This window comes from Antedon bifida, chromosome 1 (genome assembly GCF_963402885.1).
Source record: "Antedon bifida chromosome 1, ecAntBifi1.1, whole genome shotgun sequence".
NCBI lineage: Eukaryota > Metazoa > Echinodermata > Crinoidea > Comatulida > Antedonidae > Antedon > Antedon bifida.
The window spans coordinates 10,114,912-10,140,098 of record NC_136226.1 but is presented as its reverse complement, the minus strand read 5'-3'; the positions used below and the strand labels follow the sequence as shown (position 1 = coordinate 10,140,098).

General features: G+C 32.5%; 2 protein-coding genes across 2 annotated transcripts; both read right to left on the bottom strand.

Moving 5' to 3' along the window:
- Window positions 1–202: 202 nt before the first annotated feature.
- On the bottom strand, window positions 203–10,667 carry LOC144841257 (dymeclin-like). The gene is made up of 14 exons (XM_078697524.1): window positions 9,969–10,667; window positions 9,735–9,828; window positions 8,921–9,133; window positions 8,601–8,726; window positions 8,189–8,322; window positions 7,340–7,516; window positions 6,890–7,074; window positions 6,390–6,515; window positions 5,633–5,746; window positions 5,040–5,134; window positions 4,744–4,843; window positions 4,217–4,399; window positions 2,997–3,116; window positions 203–2,588 (listed from the first exon to the last, which is right to left on the bottom strand). Exons 1-14 carry the CDS (start codon window positions 10,159–10,161, stop codon window positions 2,442–2,444), a joined length of 2,007 nt encoding a protein of 668 aa, XP_078553650.1. The 5' UTR covers window positions 10,162–10,667; the 3' UTR covers window positions 203–2,441.
- Window positions 10,668–10,825: 158 nt separating this feature from the next.
- LOC144841248 (alpha-mannosidase 2-like) lies at window positions 10,826–25,169 on the bottom strand. The gene is made up of 22 exons (XM_078697512.1): window positions 24,956–25,169; window positions 24,234–24,587; window positions 23,318–23,462; window positions 22,421–22,592; window positions 21,827–21,954; window positions 21,105–21,278; window positions 20,522–20,708; window positions 20,017–20,194; window positions 19,225–19,427; window positions 18,915–19,097; window positions 18,246–18,354; window positions 17,972–18,042; window positions 17,363–17,528; window positions 17,020–17,156; window positions 16,619–16,718; window positions 16,048–16,170; window positions 15,343–15,454; window positions 15,098–15,234; window positions 14,780–14,921; window positions 14,486–14,622; window positions 13,886–14,191; window positions 10,826–13,308 (listed from the first exon to the last, which is right to left on the bottom strand). The coding sequence occupies exons 1-22, from the start codon at window positions 25,091–25,093 to the stop codon at window positions 13,156–13,158; spliced, it is 3,555 nt and encodes a 1,184-aa protein (XP_078553638.1). The 5' UTR covers window positions 25,094–25,169; the 3' UTR covers window positions 10,826–13,155.
- Window positions 25,170–25,187: the final 18 nt, after the last annotated feature.

The window sequence follows — 25,187 nt, the reverse complement described above, 5'->3', positions numbered from 1 at the left end:
GAATGTTACTTTAAAGGAAAACATATGCCACAAAGGGAAATGTATAGACCTACATACTACAGGTACTGTAAAAGAAAAAATAATATGTATACCAATGTTATTATAAAAGGAGCAATGATTAAAATGAATTAGCAAATTGAAATCTGATCCCAAGAGACGAGGAAAAAAGAAAAGAAATGATTTCAAAGGAAGAAAGGAAAAAAAAACACCAATTAATATTTTAATGAAAATGATTAAATATTTACTGATTGTTCTTCTTTATTAATAACCTTATAGGTACATCGACATATCCCAATTATAAACCCTCATTTTATTTGTGACTACCAACATCTTGGATGCAAGTGTCCAATCTTAATAGGCCTACCCATGATCACACATACAGATACCAATGCTCTGAAATACGAACATTCTGAATTAGATTGTGTGGCACAGGTAGACGTAGATCTCAGATTTAACTGTAATAATATAATACACGATATTAAGCCTATATTTAAATATTGGAAAGTTAACAAGTAACACCACTAAAGTACAGATAAGTAGTAATTGTTGCATCAAGTAGTCCCTTTCCTTAACTTAATCATAATAAATTAAAATAGATATATTGGAATATATCAACCTAGGTGTCAACTCTAAAATGTATTCTATATTCTATTTTTTGATCACTCACTTTAAATTGACTTAGAACTAACTATAAGTTAATAATGTGAAACAACATTCCATTATCATTTAGTTCAAAAATAAAAAATTGATCTTATCTTTTCCTTCCCAAAATAATATTTACACCTATTACCTGCAAGTGAAGATCTACAGTATAACTAAAATACTGTATTATATACTTTTAAAATACAATGTATTGTTAGTGCTGATACAAATGTTCTCTTAAATATATATTTAAAATAAAAAGTGCCAATTACCAATTGATCTATTGATTTGTACAAAATTTGACGAATTTAAATTGATAAAGCTCTAATAAAAAAAACACCCCTATAATTTCGTATACAGTAATTACAAAATGTAATACGATTTTAACATAAAACAAACAATTGTTGGAATCTAAATTAAAATGGGTGCAATTATTTCTATATAACATACTCATTTGGTGGGATTGGAAACTCACTAGTCTCATAAAATAAGTATTACTATGTTTTAAATCCCAATATATAATAATAGTAAATAAATAATTAATTATATATATTTAAGATATGTGCGCTTAACAAATCTTATTATTAATTGATCGATTGGTGTTTGGGTATTTTATTTCATAGAAGCAGATTACGTATGTATTTATGTAAAAACTATTATTTTTCTTGCACAGGATTTAACTTGTCAGAAATGCAAGGTTCAGCTTTTTATAGTAATATACAGTAGAACTCCTTCTTTGGGACACCCCCTAAAAATTAAGGCGACATGTTTTAAACACTACGCCCAACCTTTATCCAGTAAGAACATTTGGGGTTCTATGTAGTGTGTTAATGTGTAACCAGTAACCCAACATCACAATTCTTATTTTACTAAAGTCAGCACAAATAGCTGATGTATAAAGTGTATTTTAAGATTCATTTGACCAGGAAATTTTTTTTTAAAACATGATACGTATCAATGTTTTTTAATTAATATAATTTCATTTGAATTTATTATCAGTACAGGGCATTTTCAAACTTTCCCAGTACAATTACAATTGTTATAACATAGATTTCAATTCCAGTTGGTAGCCTCATATTTTGTAAAAACCATTAATCTTTGGAAGAAATCTGTAGCTGTATGCTATTAGCTGTAACAACAGGCTAATTTAAAGCTTGTCTCGTCATCTTCCCACCTGCCTGTTTACTGTTTATCAAGCAACCAAGTCAATTTGGAATTGAGGAAAAACAAAATTAGAACGGTTCAGATATTTTTGCCTATTCATGTCCTGTGCGAAAAACAATAAGCTATTGGGAGAAATCGAAGCTGAGAATTAAACACCTTTTTGAACTCAAGAGATACTATGTCTAACTCATCTAGTCAGTTAACATGCAGATAATTTTGTTTGTTTATCAATAACATTTAACACATTGGACCAATCTTTATAACTTTTTTCGTTAGAAGACTGCATAGAATTAAGAAAAATCAAAAACAAGTTTTTTATCATCTGGAAAATGAGAAATATATTTTCACTACAATTTCTGTTAAGGGAAACCCCTTAACAATGAGGAACCAATTACACATCTATTAAAGAAACACAGGTGACCCTTCTCTAGATTTTTGTTTAAAGGTGTCTTCCTTTAAAATTCAAATTCTCATGAATAAAATCAACTTTTTGTCACAAAATAAAATGTTAGTAATAAGCTTTACAGGGCATGATGCAATATAGAACTGCATTTTCACACTTTCACACTATTCAAATATAATTTTCTAGCTTGTTGGGTTATATAAAAATTGAAAATGAAGAATACCACCACCAATCACTGTGAATTAAGGTTGAACAGCTCAATACGATCGGCATCCCAATACAAGTTGGAGGAATGATACACCAACGACCACACATAAGGCAGGAAAAATTCCTCCGGTTCCTCCTCTTCTACATATTTGAACTTCAAATCTGGAAATTTCTTTAAAGGAACATAAATATTTGATAATTGTAAATTCAGAAATCTGTGTTAATTGTCACTTAACTAAAAACCATACTTAATATAAAGTACAGTTGCTTCTACTCTACTCACTTATTTTCCATAATATACAAAATAAAACAAGTTGATCAAAACTTTGAGATTAAAATGAAATAGTATAACATGGAAGGAGGCCTTTATAGGACAAAAGGTCACTTAAGCTAAGGCCACCCGTGAAACACAAGGCATTTGAATGGCTATTAATAAAAAATACAAAGTATATGAAAGGAGAAAAGTTATGAAAGGAGAAAAGTAAAGATAAATGACTACAATTATGGCAGAGCAGGGCAAACATCTGACCAATTAAAATACTGTGTTATGTGCTTTTTATTCTTGTATGTACTAACTTACCCTTAAACTTTCTTTATTCCAAAGCATCATGCCTTGTCTTATGATATCCAATACCTCATCAACAGACATGTTTTTGCCGTCTGATTGCTGGTCCAAACGAGCTGAGAAATATGACAGCACCTGCAATGACAAACAACCCTATTAAGAAATCTACTCATTTCAGTAATTGCAAATTTGTTTACCATGTTTTCTAATCTTCATAATCATTATTTGGTAATTTTGGTTTCTTATCAGAATATAGATTGCTTTTAATTAGGTCAGGGAGTAATGATTGTATATTTTTGTGTGTGTTAGTTTTGGTTTGAGTGGTGGGGTGTGTTCATTACGAATTGTGTTTACAGCATTTAGCTTAGTGGGTTAAATAGGTGATGACCTCAATAATTTAACTGAACTTTATTGGTTATGTTAATAGTGTTTGTTGTTGATATAAAGTTTGTGGCACACCACATATATTTATATCAACATAGTGTTTGTTTCAAGTACAATTCATATTAAGCTGTAGTCTATATATATATATATATAAACAAACAAATCAGGCACAGATATATATAAAAGTATCTCTTCGGAGATCCCGCCTCGTGAATAAAAATACTGTAAGATGAGGGCGTATCAATTTGATCTCTGGTGTGCGTGCGTACAACTGAGGACTAGTGCTGTTCCGCCGTACCACGCCGAGAATGTTAAAGAGTCGCTATCCAATCGAGTTCGAACAATACCATGAAAGCCCCAGTGGTCTAATGGTTAGGACAACTGCATATCAAGCAGGCGGTCCGAGTTCGAGTCTCGGTTGGGGCGACTTTTTCTCATTCTCACAGATTTCCTCATCTTTATCGTTTCAAATTATATATATATATATATATATATAAATCCAAAGGCAAATTACTGAAAAAATGACAATGCTGTGGGTATCAGTGGCTGGATCTCACACAAAAAAAAAGCGAAAAGCTAAATCAAAACGATAAGTAAAACAGCCAGAAAAGTATATATATATATAACCTGTATAACAATACATTAACCAATATAACCTGATGAGCCTATGTAGAGCTTACCTAATTTTAAACAATAACTGAAAAATTTGTAGACAAATATGGTAGTGATATGACATCATCGTGTCCATATATGGGCACATCACATTTTTTTGTCAGAGTGTAGTTAAGCTTTTCAAACATTGAGCCCAGTAAAACATAAATAAATATTGTTTTACAACCTTTGAATCTTACCGTGTCAATATTCTGTATAATGTCTTGAAATTTGGAATTAGTTTTAAAGCTCATAAATAAATGTTTCTTGTAGAGAAGTGTGTATACTAAGTTAGGGTTGTGGTGAATGGTGTTTGTCAGGCAAGAATTGATAATCTCCAACACCATTCGCAATACTTCTTCTAAAACTGCTAAATCTGCCATCTAGAAAAAAAAGGAGAAAGTAATTAATATTGTGTAATTGCAATATTAATTAGCCCACCCAATAGAAATGTCAATAAAATAGTTTGGTGCAAACTTTGACCTACTGCAGTACCCATTCTACAGCTGTTATGATTTAACAGCTAAAGCTCTATCTACACTATCAAACTTTATGTGACAAAAATGTGATGATGATGTCATATCACTACCATATTTGGGCATATAACTACCATATTTGAGCACATCACACTTTGTCAAACTAGTTGGATAGTGTAGACATAGCAGCTGCACAATGTTAATAACTAATGTAACTGCTCATATTATTAATAACAATATTATATACTTACATAGTCTTGCTCGTCCATGTGGCTAGTAGCCACAGTGGACGAACCATTTGAAAGCTGTTCTATGATTTTGCCGTGTTTCTTGCTAAGTAACTCAAACAAACTGTAGTATATATAAAATAAGCTTATTTAGTAATTTACTCTTACTCAATCATATTATATATTAAAATGATTATACAATATTTTAACCTCTTTATTTATCATACTTCATAAACAATAGCTGAATGAATATTAATAGGATTGAAAGTAGTAGACCAAAATGAGCAGAGCTCTAACAAGGTGGTCCCCTGTTACCATACCTGACAATTCTCTGAGTAACATAAGGATGTAGGGAATGAAACTGTGAGGACATGTTGGCCAATGCAGCCAGACAATTTGTGTGCAAGTACTTGTCCTAAAAATAAACAAAAACAAGTATATTTTGAATGCGCGTGTGAGTAAATTTCAAAGAGTAGACTGACTGTACAGTTTTTTGTTCTGCTAGTAGTGGTAAACATTATTTCAACTTGGTTATATGATCACATACAGTAGAACCTATACTTTGAGACACCCTATTAAGGTGATACTTTCCTGTTAAACAAACAAGAAGTAATATATGTTTTAACACTATGGCTAACCCCTATTCAGGGGACATCTCAGATTCAGATTTATTTGGTCCTTGCAGAAATATATGACAATATATATATATATAAGTAAAAATAAACATAAACAAGTAAAGAGTTGTAATAAAGATACACTATACAATATAGACTACAACAAAGGTGATTCAACAGTATTTGTCATTGAATACATGGATGGAAAAAGGGACCTCTATTAAGGGGACGCTTTGTTGTTTCCCAAAGGTCCCTTAATATGTGTTCTACTGCATACACCATATGATTAGAATACTTACTCTCATTCTAGTCATATTATATTGTATGGTGCGTATGACTACTAATACTATAAGGCCTCCAAGGGTTGTCTCTGATATTGCTCGCTCTGTATACCATGGCACTGTCTTCACAGACTGCAAAACAAAATGTTCATTATGCTTTTTACACTACCAGCCAAATTACAAAGATAACCTGATGACTCATGAATATTCATATAATTTCAAATTAAATAACAACAGTTAAATAATAAGTTAAGAAATAAAAAAAACACTAAATGTAAATGTTAAAAGAAACTGTTATAATTATAATTAAATGACAAATGTGAAACTGAAATTCAGAGGCACATCCTGGATTTGTAAATATAGGGAGTGGATGGCTTAAAAATAGTGCTAAACATAACCTACTGTTCCATCATTTGCATTGTATTTACCAACATTTAGGGGCAGGGTAGCAGGCCTTGGCTGAAAGTCCCCCTAACGTTGGATCTGTCTTCTGCTTCTGCAGACACCTTACAATCAGACCACCTGTTACAAAACTTGATATAATAATAATATCCTAGTTTATACAGCACCTAATGTTAAGGGCTGTACATTTTATTAATGCAGCTAGTAATCAGCGTAAAGTTGTGTCTTGACCTTACCAGGTACCCATTTGTACATCTGGGTGGAGAGAGGCAAACATAAGTAAAGTATCTTGCCTCAGGATACAAACAATGCGACAAGCATTGGGTTGGAACCCACGATCATTAATCCAACATTTCCAAAATAATATACTTACAACTTCGTGAATTGATTTGTTAAAAGCATCATCTTCACTCAGTATAAGAAGAACAATCAGCGCCATGTAGATGTGATGCGAGTTACTCTCTGGTGCATTGTACAAGATTTTTAAAAGAGGAAGGACCTGAAAACAAACATTGATACATTTTATTATTTCAGATCAAGTCAGTATCCAGTATCCATGTTCGCCCTTTTTTTTGAAGTGCCATTTTCAATCTAGAAACCAGCATTGAAAGTGCTATCAAACAGACTGGCCTAGCTCAAAGCACTTTGGACAATCAGGGAAAATCTATCTACAAGGCTAGGCCTAAAGAATTGTATCTTACAAAAAACTCTTTTCTACAGACTTTGGTCCCCAACTTATGCTCGCATGCCCCTTTTTGTGAAAATAAGAATCCCTTTGTACACATTCTGTGTAAGGGCTTGATGATTATATTATGCATTATGGCACAACACAACTAAATGTCAAACAAAAAGTTTAACCGTAGTTTTACTTACTAGGTTGTCAATATTCGTTTTTGACAGCACACATTGTCGAAAGTTTGAGTTTCGGTGTAATAACAGATAAAATAACAGCGTTGTTTGATCACTGTCAAATCTACGACAAAAAGCTTCATACAAGTTTGAAAAGTTTAGTTTGAATGGTGGGAGATGACCAGTAAGGCTATTGGCTGCTCCACCATCTGAAAAAAAAAATGTATTCAATGTTATTATGAAACATATAATTTTAGTTTAGTTATTTATAAGATTGGTTCTCACTTGGACGAAATTCAGGGACGTAAGCGCACCACAAGTACTTTCACCAATCATGACACGATGGATCACCAGAACTGTCACTTTCTGATTGGTCAATTCACTTGTGTTGTGTTCACAATGTTGGAAACCAAGTTTTAAAATAACTTGACTATTAAAATAGTAAAAAAATAGTAACAATGCATTTTACTTTACCTTGTGAATTTGAAAAGGTACACAACGCATGACGATATGGATTCTGAACGCCATGATGGGCGTCATGGTTACCTAATACTAGTAACAGAAGTAGGCTTTGATTGGCTAATAGTGGTTTACTTTCCTCTTGAGCAGCTGGAGCACCGTAACCTAATGTCATCACTGTCCATAAACCACCTAAGATGATATAAAAAGAAAAATTAGAGACTCACTACATAAAGGGGCAGTTGTAGAAATGGGAATTATGATATTAGGACTAACAATACAGCATAAATAAATAATGTCCAGGAAGTTTTTCAGTACTCATCCAACAAGATGAAACTTGCCATTTACAGGATGGATAAACAATAATGTATCATACTTATAAAGTCTCATTTGAAGCTTAGGAAGAGTGATGAGTTACAACCCTGTCACTAGGTCAGGATTGAACCCTGTACCTTAAGCTCTCTGTCTACACTATCAAACTAGTTTGACCAAAAAAATGTGATGTGGCCAAATATGGTAGTGATATGCCAAATATAGTAGTGATATGGCATCATCATGTCCATATATGGGCACATCACAATTTTTTGTCACATAAAGTTTAATAGTGTAGACAAGGCTTTAGGATAGGAAGACAAGCATGTTAATCACCAAGCTACAGCTCCACTACAATTCTAAAAATGTTTTACAACCTTCTGTCTATTTGGGGATTGCAATAAACTTAATATGTAAATATTCTTAGAATTATACTAATACTACTTTGAAGTTATTATTCGTACAATATTATCTATTCCATACTATATCCATGACTGCCTACATTTATGCTTTGAGCCCTTTAAATTAATTTGCTTGGTCCGTCTCACTTACTTGCAACAGCAGAGGTCACACCAGACAAGAAGCCACCTCCTGATTGGTCAGTTCCAAATGGAGAGTCAGGACATAATTTTTGTTCGATGAAGTGATCCAGCAATGTCTTGATTAAGATATGTGCATCCTTTGAACTATGTATAGAAATATAACAGAATATAATAAATAGGTTTTACTTTATCATTAATAGAGAAAAGAATCGGACTGAATGTTATGGTGTTCTGTCAAGCTCTGTCTACACTATCAAACTAGTTTGACAAAAAAAGTGTGATGTGCCCAAATATGGTAGTGATATGCTTAAATATGGTAGTGATATGACATCATCATGTCCATATATGGGCACATCACATTTTTTTGTTAAATATTTTGAGACAGAGCTTTAAACTTTCATGTTATTTAGTATTATACTAACCACGATGATGTCATCAGTAACTGGTATATGATGCTTTCATGCGAGACACGAGGTATGAACATCTGAAGAGAAAGCATTACTAACAGCAGTGTTATGCCCTCTAGGTGGAGCATGTATGTGAAATCTCTGTAGAAAAACACAACACAAAATAAATACATATTTAAAGACGTCAGTAAAACACAAACATTTCAATCTGTTGAATGGTAAACAGGAAAACTTAATTTATTTCTCAAAAAATAGCCAACAGTGTTGATGGGTTTATTTTCTATTATTGGAAAAAACCTTAATAGTGTTTAAATGTAGTTTCTTGTCATACTTACAACACTGGCACTTCAATAAGAATTTTAATAACTGCATTTAGGAATTCCTCAAGAAGGCACTGTGATTCACCATTCGGTCTTGTAGCGCCCTCTTTTGGAACGGTAACACTGAATTGCTGTTTTATTCTACCTTCCGAGATGTTCTCCAGCATATACTTACAAACAGAGCGAATGATAAATAATGCATTGTAAGTTTGCCATGTAAACAAATAACTGTAGAATAAAAAAAGAAATGAAATTTGTATTAATTAACCAATTATTGAAATGAGTGCTACTGATATAAATATTTCACATATATATATCTTTATTCAAAAAAAGTCAAATGACACAAACAGCCGATGGCTGAAACCGTAGTCGTATATTAGAAATATAAATATACAATCATGATAAAAACAGGTAAAATATTAAAAAAAGCAAGAAAGCAGAAAAAGCAGATCATCAAAATAACATTACAAAACATTAACTTCATTTAACAGTCTAGCCATAGTAGGAGGTGATTTCTTAAATCGCTCATTACACCATTTACTTTGTTTACACTTGAAGGGATGCAGCAGGGATGAAGCATGGAGATGGGTGGGTCAGAGAACAAATACAGAATACATATATACCCAGAGGTTTCTTGAATGGGTGCTATGGTGTATTAGGCTGGGTGGAAGTGGAGTCTCAACCTACTACGACCCACAAAGACTAGAGCCAATAGCTTTCTTTCATGATTTGCGATTCTGGGGATCTGAGATTCTATAATCTAATGATCTGTAATGAGTGGAGCTAGGGATATAAATGGTTTACAGTTGATAAATATAGTTATTCTTACTCATTGCACTGGGTTGATGTCTTGAGTTCATCAGCTCTCCTTAAGAATACCTTGACTAACGAACAAAAGTTGCCTGTATGAGGGTTATTGTTTGCTGAAAAAAAACACAAGAACAAACACATAATTTGAATGTTTTGGTGTTTAATTTAAGTATTAATGGCCTTCCCTAAGGGAAAAATGAATATCGATATAACACATCACAAATAAACAAAACTTTAATACAAATATACTTACTTAAATGTTTACAAATTGAGTTTGTAGCTTCTTCTAAAAGTCGTGCATCAGCAATTGTTTGCGGTGGCAGAAATTTAAAAGACAATAGTTTGTTCCAAAATGGATCATCTTCTGTGATTACTTTAGTTCCAGCAAGAATTTTTAAACTTTCATTTGTACTAAGTTCACTAATGCTACTGCTATTCACTCCCATCTCAAAACGTTTATTTCAGTTTAAGTCAAAAATAAGTAATTAAAATAGGTCTATATTATGGATTACGGGACCGATCCTGGATTACGAAGGCTTGAAGTTGAAGAAGATAAATAAAATTAAATACGTTGTTACATTTGATGAAACCAGCAGTGTGTATTTTTTAGGCTAGGCTAGCAGGCCACTGGATCACATCGCGGGTCAAAGTCGATTCTTTTCGCGATGACGATGTTGCAGAAACACAAAAAGACGGCCTAACAGCTAGGCCTAAGCTAAGAAGGATTTATCTTACAGTTTTGCTAAAATATCATTAGTCTTTTTACAGAAATAAAACAGAAAGTAATGCTACTGTATATAGCAATAGCGTACACAATTAAACAACCCCTAGCCTAAACTTATCTGTCATTTTAATGTTCGCCTTTCATTCACAAACGTAGCAAAAAGCTTTCATCATCAACGTAAACATTCTCCTTATGGAGTGCGCCACCTACATTTGGTGGGTTTTTCTTCATAAAGTTAAATTGTGTATTGTATAGTGAATTTGTGTATTGTATAGTGAATAAATAGGCCTACTGCACAATTTTGTATAACAATCCACGTTTGTTACATCCCCCACCCCACCAATTATCATTGACATTTTTTTACTTTTTTTAGTCACGAACATAATCTGATTATACAATATGATTCATACAAACAGCAGGCATATGATTTGTCAATTGAGGTTGATTTATTTTAATTTTCCGTAAAAAGATACATCCTGCTATGTACATCCTAGATATAGTTTATATACATGTTATTTTCATTTCAAGATTTGTGTATTGTTTGCCAGTACTGAGTAGTGAACGTCTGTACATAATTATATTTAAATAACAATATATATCTTATATATACAGTACACACACTGTAATAATAATTGTTCATAAGAGAAAAAAAAACAGACCCTAATAAATCAAAATTAATTAATAATTACCATACCATACTCGAGTACGCCACATTACTAGATTACCAGTATGGTAATAACATATAAGTATGGTATATAGAGTTGCGATATGCCACATAAAATATATTAAGAATGTATTTCAGCTATTATTCTGTAAATTAATTCCTAAAAAAGATATAACATATAAAATTAATTAAATTAAGTACAAATAACGCATTTATTTTTATAATACTGAGATTACACATACTAGATAATAATAATAATAATCATAGAATAATTTATATTAATGTATTTACATTTTACGTGTATAATATTACCAGAAGATTAAACACACTAGCTTTTATTATAAGTGGTTGATCATGCAATGAATGAGTATTACATACTGAGGGAAAGAGTTGGGGTATGGGGTCCCAACATCACTCTGCACTAGCCAATAGATGGGTGAAATAAACTAAGATAAAGGGGTATGGCTTATCAACAAGATGATACAAAAAAATGACCTTTTTCTTAAACAATTCTTTTTCTAAAATATATAAATTAATTAAGACATTATTGGATATCACACATTGCCTTACCACGACCCCTATACTATCAAAGTATGTGAATTAAAAATAGTTATAAATAGAGCATTTTAATAATAGACACACATCTTGAACTTAGTCACAATACAGTTATGTATTGGGGTGAATACTTTTACTTTAAGTATATATTTTCAAGATATATTAGATTTACATTTACTGGAAATACAGAAAACCACATAAAGCCAATAAGGAGATTTTGATTGCAATGACCTATGACCCCTACAAATTGTGTCGTTGCCAGGACCTAGAATCCACCAGAAATTTCTAATTGCATATCAAAATCTCTGTACTGTTAAGGCCTAAATTGCACACTGATTTTGCTATTGTTTTCAAACCTAGGTAACATTCATAAAGTAAGATTACATACAAAATAGTTGTCACCATCACTATTAGTTACCTAATTATTTAATAACCTAAACTCAATGAATTTTTAAAACATGTATTCAAAATTATCTTCGGTTCCAGCACATGATTCTTATTGGGTTCTGTGCAATTACACTTTCATATTTAAAATAAGATTACCTAATTTTGTCTTTATAATCACACCTATCAAACGTAAACATTTTATGAAAAGAAACCAAAAAAAGTAAATATTTAAATAACTAAATCCATAAAATAAAATATTTAAAGCCATAATAGTGCCTACTGCAATGTGTTTTGGTTTCTAATCGCCAATTATCAAACTACTTAAAGGTCGAACATGGGCGGAACACAATACAGTATTATAAAAATATATGCAGTGAACTGTCCTGATACTGGACGCTATAAAAACCGTCAACTCTCCCAAAACTTTTCTTGGGGTTCAAAAGTTTGCAATTTGTTTTTAACCATTAAAAACACATTCAAAATACCAGCTGGAAAACCAGACATTAGGTTAGCTGAAATGTGTTGGAAGAGTTGACTGTACTTAAATCAAATTTATCCTTAAAAACACATACAGTAGTTTAAAACCTTAATGGCCTACAACATTAATTTAACAAAAGTATGCAAAATAGTAAATTTAAATCTATGAAAATCTATTTTTTAAAATCTTTCACAGTTCTTACTTAATCACACAAACTGAAAACAAAAGTAACAATAATTGCAATCAATATGCATTATTAGCGTAAAATTTAGCCTTGCATAATGTATAAAAAAAAAGAGAAAAAAATAATTTTAACAAAAAATAATCATTCATTATTATTTGTCATGGAATTTGTTTAGTTATTTATATATTGTTGTTTTGTGAATAAATTACGTAAATTTAACTTAGATTTTTGGATAATAACTCCTACAACAGCAAAACTTCAGGCTGTGTTTTTTTAAAATCCTAATACATATTTTATATGCCAGTTAGCTTCAGTAGAAAAAAAATATCACTTTGAATATGGCTTTAAATTTATTTATATCACATTGATAGATTTTTAACAAATATTAATTGGTTCAGTGACAGAACAATTCTATTTTGGCAAAAATTAAAACCCACGCTAGCATATCTCAACCTAGTTTGACCTTGTATGTGTTAATTTCCATCGGTTCTATAGTAACTTTTGCATCTGGGGCTAGCTCAGCTCCATCGTACATAGCTGACAGCGAAGTTTGTTTGAAATATGTTACTTGTAAACTCTTTAGAAGTTGGTTAACTGTGACCTGAAAAAAAAAGTTTATTGTAGTATTATGATAATATAATATTTTATATTGCAGTTACAACTAAACATTACATACTTATGAATAGTACTGTAGTTATAATTGTCTGCCTTTGGAATTATTGTTCATTCCTGATGATGATCAAATAAAGATTGAAATGTTGAATCATGGCTTGCTTCTCATTATTTGGAGTCCGTTTTATACTATGTTATTTAAACATAAAAAAAAAAAAAAAATTAGAAACAATATTGTACTAGAGAATGATATCATTTCTTCTCAAAAAACACCTAGGTCGGAAATTTGTAAAAGTAAACAAGAAAAAATTCAGGGAACACCCTTATTTAAAGAGGACACGTTGTTAGATCTATCAGGGAGTTGTTAATTAACTATTTAACAATTCCCTGGATCTATTATTTAGTATTTAAAAAAATAGATTAGGCAATCGCATGAGGAACAAAGGAGAGTAGAACAAAAGAAAAATATAAAGGCAAGTAGGGGTGGAGACACTAGACAAAAGGTGTCAGCATTGTAAATTGACAATCCTTCATTTACAAATATTATTAATATCAACTTTACTTACTTCTCCCTCATCTGTGTTACACATTAAAGCTGGGCCTGGGAACGAACAATCAAAACCTCTCCGATGTAAAATCACTAACGACTCGTCTCTCGCTGTCACCGCACTCTTCGTCTGATCTACCCGCGTCCTCAGATTTAATAAATGAATATCGCACGGCAGTGGGGTCTGGAATATCTCAAACTCTGGTAATATCTTAGCTTCATTAGCATGTTGTGATATTGCAGTGTGAATATATACTGGGTGGTTTGTAATCAGTGATGTCGCATGACTTAGTAAGGATGGGTAGCCCACGGGATATGAGGTTTTCTGTGAAATTCAAAAGATAAAAGTAGGCATGATTTACATTACAGGAAAGATGAATAAAATGTTGCATGCTTAATACATTAAAAACAATTTCATATATTATCTTAAGACATTTAAAGCAAGATAATAAAATTTAGACATCATTACATAAATAAAAAGTTATGGCTTTCAATACATAAAGGCCTCTCATCATCACTCGCCAGAGTGAGAAACATATTAGCATGTTTACTTGATATGCACTTAGATTAGTGGAACATTTACCAGGTCACCTGATATTAATTAATACAAAAGACTTACAGCTGTGTCTCCTTTCTCCCGCCTTTCTAATAAAAGTCGAAATTTATTTAGAGTTCGCTTGTTATCTGTTACACCTTGTTGGAGCCCTCTATTGTCATCTTGCATTAGTCTTCTGTCCATAATCACCTCTAGCCAACCTATAAAAACAAACTCTTTGAATTGTCATATCCAAGGTAATCCAGAATTTCAATTTTCTATCTCAACTAGATAGTACCAACTGCTGTAACAAACAATAAACTAGAACATATGCACATTGGTTCTATATTCAGTGTTGGCTAGTGTTGGATATCTTACCTTTTTGAAGACTTGCTGAAGCCAGGGTTTGGCCAGAGTGTAAAGTAAGCCGTGATGTTTTGTCCTCTACGTATGCCATGCTTACCATTGGATAAAAATTGCCTTGTATTGGAAGCTTTGATAACGTTTTTCTTTTTTGAACCTAAGAATTAAAAAAGTGATATATGATTTGGGTAAATAAAATAAATTATACAATTATAATGATGATAATATTTCATATATACTGTATATCAATTATTACATAATTATTCAGTCACGACCCAAAATCAGTTCTCAATTCGAATGGAAAGGAGTGGAGTTTAGTTACAAAATAATTACCTGAAATCCATTTAAGTCTGTGTAGAAGATTTTGTCCTCATTTTCTATTCCCGACTTTAACCTCATGACTAATTCACGATTTCTAACAGATCGAATATCAACTATATTTTCAATCTCCAAACTGCATCCATCCACACCTATAAGAAAGGGAGTATATGTTATAAAAATATTAACTATTCCACAATCTTTGGGTTCTGTTGGTGGAAAACAAAATATGGTTTTACAGTAATAGATGAACGGCTTACCAGCAGATTTTGGAAGTCTAACGATGTGCGAGACTTTATCAATGATAACATGGACCTCTGATAATAATTGACCACGAATAACACGTATGAATGGCCGGTCAGTCTGCAATGGCTGGAGGAAGAAACAAAATTCATAAAAAACATGTGAATACACTACGCTACAACCAGTTAATTCAATCTGATGACAACAATAGAAGATGTATGGGTATAATAAAAAGCTAATAACAAGTTATACAAGAAAGGTAAATAATTAAAAGAAGAAGTATAATACAAAGCTAAACAAAATTGTTCAAGGTAAATAATTATTAATGACAGGTGACATGCATCTTCCATTTTACCACAAAAGCATTCTTCAGTAGCCAAATTTACTAGGTTTGTATTGCTACAATTATCTTGTGAGGTAATACTTAGCAAGTAAAGTTGCTTGTCAAGAATCAGTTCAGGGGATGAGCATATTAATTTACTAGGTTGCTTGGAGTACCAGACAATTCAACTTTGCTTACAGGTGCTTTTTTCACAAGATATTGGTTACTGTATATTATTATTAATACAGAAGATTTTTTAGAGAAATAAATTTATTTTAAATCGAGGTTAGAATTGAAACATTGTCAATTTTACTTTATTTTTGAAAAAACACATGATGTACCCCAAACCTAATTTTACTAGCCAACGTTAGTATTGAATTTAAAGGTATAATTTAGTTACCTGAGCATCTCCATCCGGCATAAACAAATACGCGCCACTCTTATCTTTCTTAATAGTTGTTCCGTAGGTCACAAACTGCACTTCAGTACTTGTCTCTTTCAAATCTGTCTTTGTGGTTATAGACTGAAACAAGGTAAATCAAATTGTAAGGTTTGTTATAGAGTGGTTTGGATGCTGCTCTGCAGAAAAAAGGATGACATCATATTCAGCAATGGCTTCAAAGTCTATTAATTCATAATTGTTATTGACATGATACTTGGACAGAATATTTCCTCATCCTAACTGCCTTTATGTATGTGTATCGGTATAGAGGCACTTTTGTGTGTACTGTTTTGATAGTTATAACTCCAGTTGACTCTCCCAATACCGGATACGCCAAAACCCAGGGGTTCTCTAAAAGCCAGAGATTCTCTAAAAACTAGAAATTCTCACAAAACCAGAAATTCTCTCAAAACCAGACTCAAAAAGATCCCAAATACTTTCATACCACTAAAAACACATTCGGAATTAAAGAATTATTATGCCAGTTCAAAGGTGTTGAGAGAGTTGTCCATATCTTATTTTTATTTACCTTGAGTAGTCCAGTGCTGCCTGTAAATTTAGCTGTAATCCTAGCGTTCTCAATAGTGAAGTCTTCGGCTCCATTATTAGAAGTAACCTCAAATGGACCCCTATAAAGACAAAAAGTATGTGGGTGATAAATTAATACACCTCTCACATTGCTTAGTAAAACACTTATTATAAGTGTTTTACTAAGCAATGCGTAATAAGTTATATATGTTATACCATACAAAATGCCAGTGTTGATGCCTCATTGTGTGTATACTTCAGAGTTTTGTTAGGCATTGAAAGGGTATTAGTTATTGTAGTGTGAACCACAGATAGATTATCATTATAAATTCTATTCTGGAGACTTGCATAAAATTATTTTCAAACAGTATTACAAAATATAATTGTAATTTAGGCACTCACCTTTGACCATTGTAATTATCATTAGCATAATGAATTTCAACTTTTGAGAAAGAATGTTTTTCAGAGACATCTTCCTTCATATCATGTACGGTGAAACGTTTCAAACCAAGAGGAGACAATTGAACCAGAAACACAAGCTAAACAAAGAAAAATTTTTAAAAATTAGTTGTTTGTTATTTATGTATCGACCTCTTTTTAAATATGTATGATGTATGAATTCGAAATAAAAACAAACCAACAATATCATTATGATTGGTTTAAACATTCGTTTAAAGAGTAAAAGAGAAACGTTATAGAAAAACTTAATCTTTATCCTCAATTAAAATGTTTAAATATAACCTACTTCATAGACATCGTTTGATGAATCTTCTTTACTGGTCCAAACCAGATTAGTCTGGCTGGCTACCACCTCATCCTGTGAGTCTTGTACTTGTACATTTGGAGCTGATACATGGATTCGAACCAATTCCACACGTTCTTGAGCAATTGAATTATACAGAATGATGATGCTATATACAAAATAAAGAGATTATAAGATAAGAACTTTATTTCATCAACAAGGGGAAATAATGGTGCTTGTCACATACGAAGTTAAAACAGAACGGAAAAAAAAATATCAAAATTATTCTAAGTTATCAACATCAATATCAACAAAATAGAAAATAAATTATAGTTACAGTTTAAATGCATTTGTACAGTGTTTGCCACTCACATTTTAAATACTACCTATTTCAGAGACTAATATTTGCTATAGTCCCACCCAGTTCCTTTGATAAATGTTTGATTGCAGCCATGCCAATATTTGTTCATTTTAGGCCAGGGTGGCTAGTATTGAGATTTGACTGTAGCACAATTGATATCTTACAAACAATCTATGAGTAAATTAATTTCATTTACTTTATTATAAACAAAGATATATGAAGTGCAAATTGTTAAAATAGTTTACTTTTACCTTGGAGCTTCTTTCATAACTTTAACTACTTTCTTATCGGGTAGAGAATCATGAGAATGGCGCTCTTCATCCTGAAAAAAACAATCATTAACATGCTTTATAAATGTCACAGTAAAGCAAAATGATTGTATAAATGGTGTCAAATAAAAAAACAAACTTCCTCTTGTATGTTTCTCTCCAGGTGGCACAGACAATGTTTTAGTAAAATTGTATGATTTTCACAATGACAAGTATGAACATTGAATTTAATTAAAAATAATAATAATCAACTTACAACATCAAAGAAATTGATGTCTCTAGCAAAAACTTTCTTATCATCTGTCAACAAGAACAGAATACATTCCATCATCACTCGTCTTGAATTATCAATAGCAGCTAACAACCTAAAAGAAAATACATGTTTTAATTTTAGCATACACACTTTTTGTTAAGCTGTGTCTACACTATCAAATTACTGTAGTTTGCCATATATGGTAGTCATATACCTAAATATGGTAGTGGTATGACATCATCATGTCCATATATACATCACATTTTTGTCACATAAACTTTGATAGTGTAGACAGAGCTTTAGATTAGGTTGTAGATGTACAGTATATTGTGATACCTCAAAATTAAATTGTAGCTAATGATAGTTTACAATTTTTACAATTATTAATTTACAGAGTCCAAGATCTGCCAAGATTGGCTCTAATAAAAAAATATATATGGAATAAAAAAAATGTAAATGTAAACTACAAGACAACAATTTGCATATAACAATCAACTACAAATTATAAGTAGCCAAATTATGCATGTGAGCATTATAGAAATGGGATTAGAGTTTCATGTTTGGCAGATTCAGAATTAAAAACCTCTGGTACATTGCGACCTTATTTAATAAAAGATATATCAGATGGGCACCAGGGTTTGTTAAGATGTAATAATTAATTTATAGACATACTTGATACCATAATCAACTACAACGTGATCTTTAGCTGTTCCCGTGATTCCATCGTGATGTTGGAATAATCCTAGGTTTTGCCGTCCAGTATGCAGCATCTGGATGAGTTCATTGTATGGGAATGTCGTAGAATCATGTTGACGAGCAGTTGCAGCAGCAACAGAATATATAATTTCTGCAGCCCTAATAAAGAAAGAAAAATGAAAACAATAGACTCTACAATACAATGCTTTGGTAAAATACAAAAGTCATTATGACTTATTTACAACATTATTTACGTTTATTAGTAAACAATTGTAATTGTTTATACCTTAAATGAGATTCTAATACCCTGTCAAGATTTTTATAGAATGGTCTAGATGTGAAGTATCCACTCCAGTAGTGGTCATCTCGGTCTGAATACGTAAAAAAGTCGCCGCTCAGGACTGGAAATCCCTGCGGTAGGTTGCCTCGTTCGGTATGCATAGTTTTAAATAAGGCTTTAAAATAGTCATCTAAAGTTCCAAACTTAGCCTGAAATGAAATCAAAAAACCACACAATAACATAATGAACAAATGTAGTTATATTAAGAAAATAACATGTAAATAAATATTTATCACTTTGTATTATTTAATGATTCTACTAAGGTACAAAACATATCTCGAAATTGTAATATTTTTACACTAAAGTTGACTATCTTTTACTACTACAAACTACCATCAGAAAATCATTGAATTATATACAGTAAAATCAAATAGAACAAAAGGAACTGAAGGCTACTGTAAAAGCTATTCCAAAATGGTAGAACACTTCATTTTCGACATCGATTAAATGAGTGGTTGATCTTATTTGAATATTCATGAATTGTCAAGACATAATCAATAAATCTATTAGTATTGAGTGTTTTGAATAATTAATAATAAATAATAATAAACAATATTTATATAGCGCCCAATGGATCACTGACCCCTCTAGGTGCTTTACATTAGACCCTAACTAATGGTAATAAACTATCCCCCGCCGGACACCATTCCGGTATTTCTTAGTCGAGGTTTCGACAGATAGAACTCACTAAAGCTATTTATAGAAATCCATTCTGCAAAGAAGATAATTATAGATTACCTCAACATGCCAATCTTTTCTTCCATTCATATGGTCCATCAGTTTCATGTAGTTACTGTACTGGTTGTCCCATTCCACTGTTTTATCATATCGGAAATCATCACCCAGAGGAATTAGCACAACTTTGGAACGATAAAGCATCGACTTTTTACGATACTGATCCAGTAAAATTCTGGCCCTATAAAATTAAAATAGAATAAACTTATTGTTTTCAGCCCTTTTTGGTTCACTAAACAGCAAATCTGCTAATTTTGGAAGATGTGGTTTAAAAGCCACTCTTTTTGGCTATAAAAGTCTTTTATAAAGCTCTGTCTACACTATCAAACTAGTTTGACAAAAAAAGTGTGATGTGCCCAAATATGGTAGTGATATGACATCATCATGTCCATATATGGGCACATCACATTTTATCACATAAAGTTTGATAGTGTAGACAGCGCTTAAGAATATAATCACTGTTAACGGAACTACATTTCATACATGAAAAAAATGATAGTTGAGTTACCTTCCTTCCACATTAGCTTGTGTAATTGGTATTGGTGGTACCTTCCAAGGGCAGCTGATGCGACCCCCTGGTAGTCTCTTAAAGTCAAATTGACAGCAAACCTTAGGGTCTGGTCCACATGTATGCGGAACATCATAGCTGTAGAAGGGCATCAAGTGGGTAAACATATCAGTGCTGGAACCATGGTCTATAGAAAAATAAGAATTGTTTTAATATGAAATTGAAGAGTTTTTATAATGTTGAACAGCTAACGCACTGCTAGAGGCATTCAGGATTGAACATTAAATAAGCATCTTATATTTCGATCACGTTATGTCTTCATTTTGTATAAAGCTCTGTATACACTATATATATAACTAGTTTGACAAAAAAAAAGTGTGATGTGTCCAAATATGGTGGTAGTGATATGCTTAAATATGGTAGTGATATGACATCATCACATCCATATGGGGGCACATCACATTATTTGGTTACATAATATTTGTAGAAAGAGCTTAAGATTAAACAAAACAAAAAAGACTAAAAAGACTTATATAAACAAGCATTTCAATGAAATCACTTCAAAACTTCATTTAAAACTTACCCCAGTTTTGCCTCCACATAAATTCCAAATTTTGTGATGCTGCTAGGTACTTCTTTATAGTGTAATGGGCACGCTGAATAACCATATTTTCTAGGCCCATACGCTGAAGAATGTAAGCCATGGTTGGTGATAGTCCAAATGGATCTATCGCCCAGCCATTCTTAGGTTTTACACCTGGTAACAAATAACAACACAGCTTTAAACTTTTGAGATGATGATTTGACAATGAAGATAATTTCATATAGCAATATGGGTAAATGTTCAGTATTGACATTAATGGTGACAACAGTAATGAAAAAAGATATGATTATTATAATTATAAACTAGAAAGCCACTCCGAGAGTGCATACCTCCGCCTACTGTAAAATTCTCCTACATAAGATTTCTCCGGGAAAAAATAAATATATATATTTGTGTGTGTCTTAATGCTGTTTGTGATTTAGGCTAATTTCACTACAAGCATGTGTATGCGAGTTTGGTGTAATGGTTATGTAACAAGCCTTTCAATTAACAATAGCTTCAGTTGACTAACAATAGAACAGCAACGCGAAAATCAAAAAAAAATATTATGAATGTGCAGACACTAATGATTATAATTGTAATAAGGCAATTATTATAGGGAGGTGAATTTGAAAAATTAAATTTGAATTTGAAAAGTGAGAACAACAATGGATATGAAAGTGACGATGATGATGCCAAATGTAAATATGTAATTATCTTACCAATATGATCATTTAACCATTCGTGTCCTTCTATTAATTGATCTATCATAGCATAATAATGAGTATTAGCCTCATCATTCATCACCCAGCCTCCAGTTGTTATCTCAAGACGACCTTCTTTTATAAGGCTGCAACAAAACATTACATTTCTTAGTTTGTTGTGTAAAAAAGCTTAGATTTAGGGGGTTACCAGGTGTACTAACAAGCCACTGTCGTGGACAGGCGTAATGGTGCCGTAGTTGGCTGCCGGTGACACAACGTGACCCTTAGGGGAAAAGACTGTTGTTGAAAAGGTGTCCACAGCGGTCTGATCATCATGAAAAATATATGTCGCATTATGTATTAAATATTTTCAGTGGTTATAACTTAAAGCCTGGTTTCCACTAGCAAATATATTCGTGCCATTTAAACATTCAATGGGTTGAACTATTGTTCACATAACGTAAAAAGTAGATAAAATATTAATACTAGTCAGTGCTTTGCGCGAATAAATTTGCCTAATGCAAAACAGGCTTTAAATCAAGTTGCAGGTTATACTATACAGAATGCTTAATCAAACATATGGAGGAACGCATATCTGTAAAACATGTTTACCGTCGTGTAATATCTTTCTTTTGTTCATCAATTCTCTTCCACCACATAGATAGGTATGAGATCTCTGACCACATAAACGTCATTTTAGGGTTTTCCTGTAACTTTACAACCATGTTATCAAGTATATGCACTGTCTGGTCTTGAAAATATTTATCCAGTGTTTTAATCCAACCTAATCAATGAAAAATATATATAAATATGATGCAATAATATAATTTTAATTAGATTTATCCTTTTTAAACAATTCACATACAATATTTTAAATTTAATTAATGTTGAATCAACTTTGCGATTCATTATATGTACAGTAATGGGGTATTTTTTACAAGCATTTGAATTTCCATTTTTTTTATATTATAGTACTTATATTGTTTTAATAATTCCTTTTATGTATAATCTAACAATTTTTGTTAAATGAAATTGCCATTATAACCATATGCAATTCCAAGAATAAAAAGTCCCTTCACTAGCACACTCTTTCATCATGTACAGTATGGTTATCAAAACAGATGTTTGTATTGTGAAATATTCCCTACAATAGCTTTCATAGGGGATAATTGTTGGTATATCTTTGAAATATTTGATTGAAATATTTTATTTATACTGGGCGACCTCTTCAGTCAAAGACTGGTCTCCCAGAGGGCCAGTTATGATCAGTGGCTGTGATGTACTAGTACAGCGGGGTAACCCCCTACTCGCCTCAAAAGATGTACTTGGTTCTTTAAAGTGCACATGAGCTAGATGTGAACACTGGACCTACAGTTTATAGTCTTAATCCGAGAAGACTCTACCACCAGAACCATGGAGCAAGTGAGCCTCAAACCCTTGCCGATGTTATGGCTACGTAATTACGGTCCCACTGTCTTAACCACTCGGCCACTCACTCACTTTACTCACCCGGATCATTGTGAGAATGTGGAACAATAAAAACTTTCAACGGTTCATCATTCCAATGCTTTTCATCATACTTGATGTCAAAGCCTTGCTTCCAAACACCTCCATTTGGGTTGTCAAAAGAAATTTTATCAAACACATCCAACATCTAAAACAAAATCAGAATAAAAAATGTAATTCAATTAGGTAAAAAGGTACTACAGCTAATTGATCTGCATTGACAGCATCTGAGGTAAATTAAAGTGTAAATAACAAAATTAGGATTCAATTCAATTTTAATTCAAACTATAGATTATATTGGAAATTAACACCCATAGATAATCAATTATGCACTTATCAATTGTATGACCCACTATACGACCCCCGGGAGAGGTGCGTCATGGGTGCGTCATTTACATATAATTACTGACGCAAGGGTGCGTCAAAAAACCTAGAAGGTACGTCACATCAATGAACAAGGTGTGTCAATGTCCGTCACTTTACCACCCACCATATCATAAACAACATGGTCACAGTGCGTCAAAATGGGTGCGTCATGGTCACCTAAAGGTAAGTCACATTTTTGACGCACGGGTGTGTCATGGTATTCAAAGGTATGACACACATCGGACAAATGACGCACCTCTCCCGGGGGTCGTATAGTGGGTCATACAATTGACAAGTGCATTACTGTATTACAATTTTTGGTTTTTTTTGCAAACCCATATGATAAGAGAGCTTTTGATTTTCAATGACCTTATGACCTATTTACAGCATGTCAATTTATTGTAGAGACATTGGGACTTGCGTTCTCACTTGATTGCTCAACACAGTTGAATTTTTTTTTTAATTTCCAACCAATGACTCAATATGCATAGGTCGTACAGTAGGTTGGCACGAATCAAAAGCTGTCTAATAATGCTGATTAACTCTATTTTACCTGGATGTTTGCAGTATTACCACTTGGCGTTTTGGCAAAGGTGCATTCATTTTTATCAACTTGAGCATAGATCGTATCACCTTTATCCATTACACCATAATCAATATCAATTGGCTTCTTCACGTCTATCTGCTTTCTCTCTGTTTTTCTGTAAGTATCGACTTTCACTGCCTGATTGGTAAACTTAACTGGAACATTGTCAATGCCACCTAGGTCTAAAGTATCCACCTGGAATGTATCGTCACCCTTCGCAAGGGCACGCAATGCATCTCGTAGATTTTTTATGCTATCTTTGTGACGTGACAAACTGAATTCTAAATCACTAATTTTAGCACCAATCTCATTTATTTCTCTCTGAAAGAAAAGGTCTTTTTTGTTATTAATTTGTTAACAATTACAAAAACATTTTTCCAAACTAGGTGTAGCCTAGGCTATATATACCATAAATAATAGTCCAGCAAAGGGCCATCATGGGCCCACACACTCTTTTGACATTACTTTAAATTAATGAAGCCTATCCTAGGCCTAGCTAGCCTAGGCCTATGATGGATGGTTTATTTAGCACACAGTAATAATAAATATATGATTTCATAGGCTAGGCCTACTTAGTAAGTAGGCTAGTAGGGATCATCCGGCTAGTAGTACTAGCCTACTACTAGGCATAGGCCCTAGTACTAGCAAACAAAATGTGTTCTAGGGCTAGGCCTATAAGTACGTCCTACCTGAGACATGGCTCCACCGCCAAATGTGTCTAGCGAGGTCTGGTCTAGCATCATGTAAATGGAAAGAAATCCAACACAAAATATGAGAGAACCGAACACAGCATAGTACTTCTTCATATTTCGTTTATAAAAGTTCATTTAAAAATTCAAAAACTCATTTTTAGTCAACGCTACAGGTTAGTGAGGCACAAATTTGGTAAATACTATTATGCTAGCCTAGAGGAGGCCTACC

What these genes read in the sequence shown, in the direction of transcription:
- LOC144841257 (XM_078697524.1), bottom strand. Translation starts at nt 10,161, where the DNA reads ATGGGAGTGAATAGCAGTAGCATTAGTGAACTTAGTACAAATGAAAGT. An exon ending in TGTGACCTCTGCTGTTGCAA is followed by an intron (nt 7,517 to 8,188) that starts GTAAGTGAGACG and finishes ATATCATCTTAG; the next exon opens with GTGGTTTATGGACAGTGATG. An exon ending in GTTACTCAGAGAATTGTCAG is followed by an intron (nt 4,844 to 5,039) that starts GTATGGTAACAG and finishes TATATACTACAG; the next exon opens with TTTGTTTGAGTTACTTAGCA.
- LOC144841248 (XM_078697512.1), bottom strand. Translation starts at nt 25,093, where the DNA reads ATGAACTTTTATAAACGAAATATGAAGAAGTACTATGCTGTGTTCGGT. An exon ending in GTATTAGAATCTCATTTAAG is followed by an intron (nt 19,098 to 19,224) that starts GTATAAACAATT and finishes TTTCTTTATTAG; the next exon opens with GGCTGCAGAAATTATATATT. An exon ending in CAGACTTAAATGGATTTCAG is followed by an intron (nt 14,922 to 15,097) that starts GTAATTATTTTG and finishes TTTAATTCTTAG; the next exon opens with GTTCAAAAAAGAAAAACGTT.